The 12,139-nt window shown below is 40.1% G+C and overlaps 1 protein-coding gene across 6 annotated transcripts in view; it reads left to right on the top strand.

Annotated features, from left to right (window-relative positions):
• The window catches only part of SH3TC2 (SH3 domain and tetratricopeptide repeats 2), a 54,795-nt gene that overhangs the window by 16,224 nt on the left and 26,432 nt on the right, over positions 1-12,139 (top strand). For all 6 annotated transcript variants that reach the window (XR_009737626.1, XM_061423968.1, XM_061423967.1 and 3 more), the window contains 5 exons: positions 3,452-3,557; positions 5,207-5,350; positions 6,985-7,186; positions 7,959-8,032; positions 9,869-10,064. Coding sequence is in view for 5 of the 6 variants with exons in the window: in XM_061423968.1 (XP_061279952.1) it covers positions 3,452-3,557; positions 5,207-5,350; positions 6,985-7,186; positions 7,959-8,032; positions 9,869-10,064 (722 nt within the window). In the remaining variant the exon portion in view is untranslated. The remainder of the gene's footprint in view (positions 1-3,451; positions 3,558-5,206; positions 5,351-6,984; positions 7,187-7,958; positions 8,033-9,868; positions 10,065-12,139) is intronic.

Below are 12,139 nucleotides of genomic sequence, written 5' to 3'. Positions count from 1 at the left end.
AACATTGTACCCACTAAACAGTAACTCTCCTCTATCCCCTTTCCTCAGTCACTGGTAACCTCTAAGTGTACATTTTTAAGTACCAAAGTTACCAATCAAAAATTAATAGCTATAAATTTTAGAATGAGAGGAGGAAAAGACAATAAGATAAACCAATTTCTCATCTTTCATAGTAGGTAGATAGTATCTTCAAGTTCTAGACCAAGGAAAGAGGGTATAATTAAATTATTTATATTTTAGGGGGTACTTCAGTCAGTCAGTTCAGTTACTCAATCATGTCCAACTCTTTGCGATCTCATGAACCGTAGCACGCCAGACCTTCTTGTCTATCACCAACTCCCAGAGTCCACCCAAACCCATGTCCATTGAGTTGGTGATGCCATCCAACCATCTCAACCTCTGTTGTCCCCTTCTTCTCCTGCCCTCAGTCTTTCCTAGCATCAGGGTCTTTTCCAGTGAGTCAGCTGTTTGCATCAGGTGGCCAAAGTATTGGAGTTTCAGCTTCAACATCAGTCCTTCCAATGAACACCCAGGACTGATCTCCTTTAGAATGGACTGGTTGGACTTCCTTGCAGTCCAAGCGACTCTCAAGAGTCTTCTCCAACACCACAGTTCAAAAGCATCAATTCTTCAGTGCTCAGCTTTCTTTATAGTCCGACTCTCACATCCGTACATGACCACTGGAAAAACCATAGCCCTGACTAGATGGACCTTTGTTGACAAAGTAATGTCTCTGCTTTCTAATATGCTGTCTAGGTTGGTCATAACTTTCCTTCCAAGGAGTAAGCATCTTTTAATTTCGTGGCTGCAATCACCATCTGCAGTGATTTTGGAGCCCCAAAATATAAAGTCAGCCACTGTTTCCACTGTTTCCCCATCTATTTGCTATGAAGTGATGGGACCGGATGCCATGATCTTAGTTTTCTGAATGTTGAGCTTTAAGCCAACTTTTTCACTCTCCTTTTTCATCTTCATCAAGAGGCTCTTTAGTTCTTCTTCACTTTCTGCCATAAGGGTAGTGTCATACTTGCTAGGAGAATTAAAGTCAGAAATAGTTAGAAGTTGCTGCAAGTTGTTAAAAGAGATGGGGGAAAGAGAACACTGCTTTACATATTAAATTAGCATGTTCTAGTTATTTTACAGTCTCTGTATGAATTTGATACAAATTTAAAAGAGGAACATACTCTCTTACTCAGCCTTATAATAAAAAATATAGTGTTTGGTTTTTTAGGAGAAGTAAATGAGATAGTATCTGCAGAGAGCTTGGTGTTTTGCTTGGGTGGTAGGATGTGCTCCAGAAATAGTAGATATGTTATAAATTGCAGAGTGGTTTTGTTTTTAAATTTCCAGAACTCAGGAACTTGGAGAGAGTTGCACCACTGAGTTTCTTTTAATTTGAGTCACTTTTGACATGGGCAAGAACTGGGTTTGGTGGTGCAAACTGGCCTGCAGGGGCTTACAGTCAGTTGAATCTGAGATCCAGTTTGGGTGTCATGGCCCCCTTGACTTCCCCTGTCTGCACTCTGGCATCCTTGAGTATAAAACAGGGATAATACCATTTCCTATTAAATCTGAAATGCCATTTGATTATAAATTTATTATTTTGAGAAGGAAAATAAGTGATGACAATTATTTATGATGTCACGCTTCCTCTTATTTTATTTCAGAAATGGTTAAATGTGATAAAAGTGTATTTGGAATGGGTTAACTCCTCTTTTCATAGGGTTATTGTGAAAGTTAAATGAAGCATTACTTATCAAACTGTTGCTGAAGTGCCTGGTGTGTAGTAAATTTCTTGTAAACCAATTTTTACCAATTTTTACCTCTTCCCTGACTACCAGGATCCACATCTCCCAAGGACCTGAGGCCTCTTGGGGCCTGGGATGGGAGAATCTCAGAGTTGACTTTGCTGATGTAGGGGCTTTTTCTTTGATCCTTCTGTCCTCTTCTTTCTCCAAGGTTGGATTTCAGGGGTTGATGAAATCAACCTCTCAGGATAGGATTTCAGGGGTTGATCTTTGATGGTAGGACCTGGCCTGGAGGGAGAGGGACTTTCTGATCATAACTTGTTATAGTCAAGTCCAGAAGCTTGGACAAACAGAAGAGAAATGTTTTAGGGGAAAACCAAGTCTGGGCAGTGATTCAAGCCTTTTTATTCAGGTATTTTAAAAAGAGGGGTAAGTGTTGCAGGTCTCTTCTTGCTCTGTTTGTGTGTAAATTGTATAGCCTTTTGAAGGGTAGTTTGGCTCCTGTATTTTAGGATTGAGAACGTGTATTCCCAATTACACTTCTTGGAATTACTTGTGTCAAAACAATCAAGGATGCATGCAAAAATTTAGATATGGGGTGTTTATCACAGTACTATTTAGGATGTTAAAAAATTAAAACAAGTCAAATGTCTAATCATAAAAAAACATTAAGAATTAATTATCTTAATGTGTGACAATGGCATATATAACCATTAAAAATAATGCAGATTATTTAATGACTTGGGAAATGGTTCATAAAACATTGTTTAGTGACAAACTATTACAGAACAACTTAGTAATGTGATTCTATTCATATAAAAATAGTTATGTAGAAACTCATGTTCAGGATAAAAGGTTCAAAGTTCATAGACAAAGTTGTTAACATTGATGATCTCTAGGAGGAGGGATTATGGATACTTTTTATTTTTGTATGCTTTAGTTTGTCTGTTGGCTGGTTTCATAAAAATAATTATTAAACAGAGATTCACAATTGAATTTACTTCCAAAGTGCCTTCTGTGATACATTCTTCACCCTCTAACATGTACTTTTTTTTTTTAAACACAAAAGATAACATTTTCTGTGCACAGTTCTACACTTTGGCTTCTTTTTGTTGCTGCTGTTGTTTCATTCAGAGGGTACATTTGGAGCCTATATCAGTTCACAAAGAGCTTTTTTATGGATATATAATATTATAATTTTATAATATATAATGTATCCATTGAATGGATGAATCATAATTTACCTTAACCAGTCTCTTATTGATGAACATTTAGGTTATTTCCTTTTTGTTTTTCTGGTGATGTAAAAAATCTACACCAGAATTGGTGAAAGTGGTTAAAAGGTACAAGCTTCCAGTTATAAATAAGTGCTGGGGATGTAACATATAGCATGGTGACTGTAGTTAACAATACTATATTGAGTATTTGAATTACTAACAGAATGGACCTTAAAAGTTCTCATCACAAGAAAAAATGAATCTGTAATTATATGAGGTGGTGGATGTTAACTAAACTTACTGTGGTCATCATTTCATAATATATACATATGTTAAATCATTATATTGCACACTAAAAATTAATACAGTGTTATATGTCAATTATATCTCAAAAAAAGAAGTTCATGCACAGCATGTTGTCATATGTGAACTTGTTCACAGAATACTTCTGTCATCCCAGACTGACTCACTGTTCTCTTTATTCAGGACCTCTCAGCCAGGTTGGTGGGTATCCAGTCCCAGAAAGCCCAGTTCCTCATCACCTTTAAGACTATGGAGGAAATCTGGAAGTTCTCCACCTACCTGAACTTAGGTATGACATGGAGCAGGCAGGTAAAGGAGCACCTGTGTCTCAGATCAGCCATTTTGTAGAGCTTGACATTAAGGAATTGGTGTGGCTCTGATAATTAAAAGAAATAGCACTTAATTGGATGCTCTAATTGAAATATCACAAAGTTCCTGGAACTAAATCTAAAGCAGATACTGCACTGAAATGTCACATGCAGCACTTCTTTGTTTCAAGGAGATATTATTAGATGATCATTTAAAACTGCCCAATAGTTATTGTTCATCCACAAAATTCAAAATAGAGATAGATTGAAAATTTATGGTTAAAAAGAAAAAGAAACCAGCCTTAGGTAGGATCTAAATAGCTGTTCAAAATAGTTCCAGTTCCATGTTCCATGTTTTTGTAAGAGTCAAAGAAAGATATTGGGGAATTGTCTGCTAAAGGGGTCGCAGGATGCAGGGTTTTCTACAAGGTAAAGAAGGATATTGGGGCACAGCACCAGTACCAGTGTGGTGGGAAATAGTTTACCTATCATCTCCATGGAGAGTAACTCATGATAGGGAAGTTACAATTGCAAAGCAAAACCAAACAAAACAAGAGGAGGCCTCTTGAATTGATGCATGTTTTACATCTCTTAGACAATGCTGGGCTCCATGCAAAGCACAGGAAGTGATTTCATGTAGGGGAGGAGGGTCAAGATGGCTCTTCACTAGAAGCCGTAAATTCTTCTCTTGTAGTCAGGGTGATTTTCTGCTCTCCATTCTACCCATTTCCTTCTGTGACCATTAGAGATCCTTATTATTCAAAGTATGCTCCATGGACCAGCAGCATCAGCATCAAGTGGGGCTTGTTAGAAAAATGGAATCCTTAGCAAATGAACAACAACAGGCCCACTCTAAACCTACTGAACCAGCATCTCTATTTTAATAATGTCCCAGGTGATTTTTTGTGCACATTAAAGTATGATAGGCACTGTTACAGAAGATACACAGGGCCTAAATCAGTACAATGGAGAGTCAGAATGGAAAAAGACAGGTTTTGCATCTTATGAAAGTAAGGAAGTCTAGAGAAGAATCAAAATTTTAATACAAGTCATTTAAATTTATAGGAATGTTTAAAATACTATCCATTATCATTACAGTTTTGCAATTTGCATAGTTTTTAGTCTGGTTTTAACAAGTGAGATCTTACTGGCCATGAGGTAAGGGGAAGGTTAGAGGAATGTTAAAGTAAATCCTGACTCATTTATGGATCATAGAGAATCTCCCTGGCCACTGCATCATCAGGGATATAAGAATTTGGATTTGATCAGGAGAACTTTAAGGGGGAACCAGGAACCCCCAGAGTCAACATTGTAATCTTGGAGATTCCTCTATGTGTATATTATAGAAAGGTAGTTTGGTTTGATAATCTCATTCTACGTTTATGGAGACTCATAATATGTTGAAAATAAACATGATTTAAAAATGATTTGTACTTCCAAACAGATGCTGAGAAGAACTAATTAGTTTTAGAAAATTTCTAGCTACCTCTCTATGCTCTAATTCCAGTTAAATGTAGTCAGGTTAGGGATGAAAGTCTGGGGGAGAAATTCAAGTGGGAAATTGCTCACCCTAATGCTCAGCTAATGGCAGGAATCATGTTGTTGAGGAATCCTGTTGGGCTTGACTTAGGCTATGTATCTACATGTCTGGAGCATCTCCTTTTTGACCACAAGTACTGGCTCAACTGCCGACTGGTTGAGGATACAGAGATCCACGTGTCAATAGATGATAAACACCTGGAAACTATATACCTGGGACTCCTGATCCAGGAAGGTGAGTATGGTGTAGGGGTGGGAATGAGGGTCTTATCTGGATATTTGTTATCAGAGTCCTTGCAATAGGATACAGAGGGAAGCAAAAAACCATTCAAACATGAAAATATTCACAAACGAACCCACCTGTTATAGTGTTATTTCAAGCGTCTCAGTTTAACATCAATATCACATGAATAGCTCTGTTGGCCAGCCTCACTGATTGTCTGATGTTGGAACCACTTGAGAATTTTTAAGAAGATGTCCATGTCAGGGCTCCACTGGGGTCAGTTTATCTCCAGAGATGGGGGTCAGGCTTTGATATTTTTCAAAAGTTGCAGATTATTCTAATGTGCACCCAAAATTAAAGAACCACTCTTACAAAAGTTGCATAATTTCATGAGATTGAAGAAAGTGATGTTGGAAAATGTTCCAAGAGGAACATCCACTAATCTGTTTACAAGGAAGGATCAATCCAGGCTGCAACCAACTGTTTAACAACTGATGACATCATAGTGAAAGAGTCAATTCCGAGGCAGAAGTCCAGGGTCCCCAAGGAGGAGATAGGGGTCTGGGGCTCTCGAAGTGAAGATAAGGGTCTGGAATTCTCAAGGAGGAGGAAAGGACAAGCTTTTTTGTCTACATTCCTTAGTCTTAGTCAACTACACAACTCAGTTTAAACTCTGTACTAGGGATTATACTTTCATGCATTGGAGAAGGAAATGGCAACCCACTCCAGTGTTCTTGCCTGGAGAATCCCAGGGACGGGGGAGCCTGGTGGGCTGCCGTCTACGGGGTTGCACAGAGTCGGACACGATTGAAGCGACTTAGCAGCAGCAGCAGCAGCAGCAGCAGCAGCAGCAGGGATTATACAACAACAATGTATACTGCTTGAGGACAGTTTCTCCTTCCTGAAAACCTTCTGACTAATCCTGTAAGATTAGTGACAGGGGGGTACTCTTTCTGCCCTCTTCTGATGTCTATGTCAGAAGCTTTCTCTTTTATACTATAATAAAATTTTATTACACAAAAGCTCTAAGCGATCAAGCCTCATCTCTGGCCCCAGATTGAATTCTTCTCCTCCAAAGGCCAAGAATCCTGGCGTCTTTCGTGGTTCAGCAATAACCTTTCAATAGACACAGTGAAAGAGCCAGATTTCTGTAGAATATTTTGCGGAATAATTCTCTTTCTGATTGTATCACATGAATCATACGTGAAAGAAAAACTTTCATACTGTACAACTATAAAATTTAGTTGGAGAAATTATATTCACCCAAATCAACTTAATTTATTCTTTTTTGATCTTAATATTAAGCATGAGGTTGCAATTATAACTGAAGTTCTCTTAAATATATTTTCACTAACTTTGTTTCATATTTTCTCAAGGTTAAGTCCCACTTAAACCTCATTCTTGAGAATTATTTGGAATTTTTGGTGCCTATTTTAAGTGAATTCCCTCTCAGTTTTTTTTTTTTTTTTTTTGAACCTGGTACCAGTTTCCTGGGGTCACAAAGACCTCCTGTAGCACCTCTCCCTGGACTGTGTACTTTATTTTCAGGAAGAAAAGTATTTGGGCTCTGATGGAAATATACATAGTGGATACTCCCTTTTCACTGCCTGCTACTCCTTGGAAAGAGCTTTTCTCATTATCTACAGGTCACTTCTTCTGCAGAGCCATGTGTTCTGTGGCTCAGCCAGCTGAGAAGGAAGGGGAGTATTTGACACTTTGCAAGAATGAGTTAATCTCGGTGAAGATGGCTGAAGGCGAGTCTGAGTGGGAAGCTGTGTCCTTGGTGACAGGTCAGCGGGGCCTGGTGCCAGTGTCAGCCTTGGAACCCCTGCTTCTCCCTTTCCACCAGTGAGTAGCCACTCAAATCCTGGGAGAGGGTCCCAGAGCACACTGAAGTCTGCACAGAACAGACTAGGCACATTTGTAGATATGGACATGCATGGTGCCAGGGAGGGAACAAACCTGGATGTTTTTTATCTTTTTTGTTTTTTTTAACAGTCAAGATTTGCACAATTAGATGAAATAGAGAAAACCCAAAATTTCAAATGGACGTTGCATCAAAGAATAAATACACTGCCTGATCTCCAATATAGTGTTTGTGGGGACTGGGGACCATTTGTACCAGAGTCACTTGGAGATTTTACTACAAGTTTACACCCCTGGTCTTTCTCAGTCTCTCTTGGGGTTGGATCCAAAAATCTTCAATTTATGTAAGCTCCCCTTAAATATCAGGGGATGTTTTTCACACTAAAGTCTGAGAATCCTTGCTGGGAGGAAGTATAAATTCCAGCAGAGTGACAATAAACATGATTCCAGGTCATGGGCCCTGTGTGTCAGAGAGTCTGACAGTAGAATGGAGTGGGATCCTTTGTTAGTTATTTAACTGGCAAACTAATTGCTGAGCTAGAAAATACCCTAGGCTTGTTAAGCTTCCCTCTTTTTCATAATGCTTGATAAAAAGTAAGTTCTCAATGAATGTTTGCCACTATTAAAATTAGAGTAATCTAAATGACAATAATACTTATCATTATTACCATCATTGTTATTTTAATGAATTATTCTGTTCACTTTTCAAATTTTTTGAAATCCATGTTTGCAAACACTGTGTTTCCATTTGCAGGTGGTTCCTAAAGAATTATCCAGGAAACTGTGGCCTTTCCAGGAAGAGGGATTGGACAGGCTCCTATCAGATTGGTATGGCTGAGTTGAAGACAGTATTAGTAGGGAGATAATATTGCTCTGCCTCCTACTTTATCCACAGATTTGGAGTCAGTTGATGTGAATTCCTGTCTTATCTCTGCTGTTGACTCCATTTGGGGAAGTCAGTTATACCATCTGTAGACATGGGTTCCCTTGCCTGTGAAGTGAGAGGTCTCAGATCAGGGCTATACTGTAGCTATAAATGCTTCCAAGGGCAGGCAGAACACACAGATGCATGGAGGGCCTGAATGGAAGATGATGTTAGGAAACGGTGGGGACCATAGGGTTTTAAAAATATGTGGGTGAAAAAGAAGCCCCATGTAGGCCAGATGTGGTCTGCAGCTGCCTGCTTTCAATCTCTAGTCAAAATGTTTTCTAATTTCCTTTAGAATTTTGTGCTTAGGAAGATTAAGAATGCTTTACACATAGTGGGTGCTCAGTAAATATTTGTTGAATAATGAAATACATGCATACATATATGTGCATAAATATACACATACATTTTAGTTAATCTCTCTGTGTATGTGTGGGTATATATGGGCTTCTCAGGTGGCTCAGAGATAAATAATCCACCTGCCAATGCAGGAGACACAAGAGACATGGGTTCGATCCCTGAGTTGGGAAGATTCCCTGGAGAAGGAAATGGCAGCCTACTCCAGTATTCTTGCCTGGAGAATCCCATGGACAGAGGAGCCTGGTGGGCTACAGTCCATAGGTTCACAAAGAGTTGGACTTGACTGAGCATGCATGCGATGCACATACTTATATATACATATACACACATAAATATATATACACACACACATATATATACATAAACACATACATATATATCTGTAAGTATATTTATATCTACTAGATAATAAAATTTAATGTTTTCATCTTCATCCCTGGAGCTGCCTTACCACACCTAGCACAAAGTGCAATTTTTAAAGTTCTGAGCTCAAATAACACTTAAAAATATACAGAGGGAATTATCAGATCCAGACAGTAGATCTAATCAATAATCGACCATAAACAAGATTTTTATCTATCTGAGGCAGTATGGTCTTGTAGTTAGGAACATGGGACTGTGAAGTATGTTCTGGGTTCAGATTCTAGCCCTACAACTTAAAACCAATGTGACCTCAGCCTATTCGTGATATGCCACAACTTCCTCAATAGCAAATGAGGTTACTGTAAAACCAACTTCAGATTTGTCATGGGAACTAAACTAAGTGACATCTATAAATCACTTAGTACAGTTTGTCACATTGTAAGTGTTTAACTCATGGTAGATACTATTAACCCCCAAAGCAGTGGGAACTTCTGATTTTGAAGACACAATCAACAGCTAGGGAGTTGGACAGTCATAATGGCCAAAGGAGCCAGAAAGAAGTGGAGAGATCCTACAGTGGTCCGCACCCTGGTCTGTAGATCTGTGCTAACCATGATGAAGTGTTTGCATGGTAATGGCAAATAAGACAAAGAAAGACAATATAGTGAGCTTTCCAGTTTTACACAAGCTGCCTTTATTCTGTTTTAAGAAATACCTAGTATTCTGAGATTATATTTCCTACATTTGTTAAAGTTTCTTTTATAAAACAATGGTAAAAGTAGATGATATTTCCTTTTTTGAATTTCCTAGATTGGCCAAATGAAAAGCCAGTTACCCTGGATCATTCCTGCCAATTTCTTTTTTTTTTTTTTTTTGAAGAGGGGGGAGAAATTTCACTGGTCCTTAAAGTTCTAAAGTCTTGGGAACACTTCATTTCATATTACATTGGAAGCTAGTGAGTGGCTCAGCTGTTTCTGCCTTATTTGGTTGACCTGTGTGCTGTTTTCCCACAGGCAGAGGAAAATGTAAGGCCTGGAAGGAATATGAGAGGGAAGAAAAGGACGAGCTGAATTTCCACCAGGGAGAAAGCATTGAGATCATCGGCTTTGTCATTCCTGGGCTTCAGTGGTTCATTGGGAAGTCAGCGCTCTCAGGAGAAGTGGGCTTTGTGCCCACCAGGATCATAGATCCTGATTCTTATTCCCCAGTGTAAGTATGACAGATAGACCATCTGGGATGTGCTGGAGCAGGGCCACTTTCCCCAGTGGTCCTGTCCCATTCTGTGCAGGTTGCAGATGAGCTTCAGGGCTTCCTAGTAACACAAAGCCATAAGAGCACATTCTGACAACCTAGACAACATGAAAAGTGATAGGAAGGGAAAGATGAGTGACCAGGAAAGGAGTCAGTTCATTTCAGCAGATGGTCATTGAGGCTTTCCTCTGTGCAAGGAGAGAAGCACAACCCTCCAAACTCAAGGCCCGCTTTTAGACCTTCCCATCCAATCAAGGGGCCCCATCAAGGGAGTGCATGCACAGGGACCTGTAGACTACTGCTTAGTAAATGGAGGGTTCCCTCTCACGTAGGTCTATCTGCTGAAAGTTCAGTGTGGGAAGTCAGTGTTGGCCAGGATGACAGAGTGCCTCTTTTACTGTTTCCTGCCTTAAATCCGAAAGGCTTGGTTGTGAGGCACAGAGCTACCATGTGACCAGTCAGCAGCAGGTGGCAAGGCTGCTCCAGCCACCCTGTCATAGAGTCCTAGAATACCTCCAAGTCTCTCTGGGTGAGTGTCTTGCACTGGGATAGGAAATAGTGAAAAGCCTGGGTCCAGGAAGTACTAGAGGAAACACCGAGTAGGTGGCTAAACTTGAGACACTGTAGCCCTCCACGTGGGGAAAACATGGCCCAAGCAATGCCTTAGGCTCTGAACACTCAGACTGGAACTCCTTCCCTCACTGAAAGAGCCACTAAGAAGAGTGAGCCAAGAACAAGCTATTTCCTTTGTAGGGAGAGGGGAGAGAAGGTAATTTTCCCTACACAAACATGTGGGAACCCAGGTACCTCTCTAAGAGGAATGAAATGCCAATGTAAATGCTCTGTAAATGGGAAGAACCATTTACAGAGCAGAAGAAGAAAGAACGTAGTGAAGGAGACAACTAAGAAGGAGGAACTACTAGCCATGTGGGAGATTGGGGGATGCTTAACACTGTGAAAGGGCTTTGAGATTGACCATTGAGAAGTCACTGGTCATGAGGAGGTCCCTGGTCATTGGAAAGTAGCATAGCTCAGTAATAAAGAGTTTCAGAGCCAGATTTCCTGATAGGCATTTATAGCCACAGGAGCACATCCTGTGTCTCCATTAGCTTACCAGTGGGTGACTTCGGATATGTTAATTTGTCTCTCTAAGCTTTAGTTTTCTCATCTGCAAAATACATAGTGTTAGTATTTGCCCATAAGATTGTCTTGAGTTGAAATGAGCTACATGTAAATCCCTTAGAATGGTGTCTGGCATAGTGTATGTGAGGGTGTGTGTGTGTATTATGATCAATATGCATTAACTCTTATTATTGCTGTTACTGTTGTGGGTGGTAATCTTTGAGAGGCCATTAAATAGGCTATTGAAGGTAGGTGTCAGATTTCATCAATTATATTGGACTTCTGTACCTCATACCATGGGCTTCCCTGGCGGATCAGCAGTAAAGAACCTGCTTGTCAATGCAGGAAACACAGGTTCGATGCCTGGGTCAGGAGGGAAGCTCCCCCAGAGAAGGAAATAGCAACCCACTCCAGTAGCCTGGCAGGCTACAGTCCATGGGATTGCAAAAGAGTCAGACATGACTTAACAACTAAACAACAACCTCATACCATGCCTCAAATGACAATAACCCAGATTAATTAACATAAATTAATCTGATCATCACATTTTAGCTGGCTTAGTTGCACAGGACACACTCATCCTGCAGAATATCATCCCCTGTATCACAGAGGTGGTAGGACACCTTCTCCTTACTTGCACAGAGTCACCTGTTGGCCTCTACCTGGTCACCTGTGGGACCCCATTTACCAAAGATTGCACATTTGGTAGGGAAGGAAGGAGAGAGTGGACAGGAAACAGAGAAGGGTGGCAGAGGGAGAAGGGAGGGGCACTTGTTCATTGCACACCTCCAAAGCACTCTCTAGATTACAGACACTCTCAAAACACAGCAATTGGATGAAAACCCCACAAACAACTTGCCGCCTGAAGCAGCCATGGTGTGGACTAGGAACCAGCCATCCCTGTGTGCTGT

This window comes from Bos javanicus, chromosome 7 (genome assembly GCF_032452875.1).
Source record: "Bos javanicus breed banteng chromosome 7, ARS-OSU_banteng_1.0, whole genome shotgun sequence".
NCBI classification, from domain to species: domain Eukaryota; kingdom Metazoa; phylum Chordata; class Mammalia; order Artiodactyla; family Bovidae; genus Bos; species Bos javanicus.
This window is presented reverse-complemented; position numbering and strand designations above follow the sequence as displayed.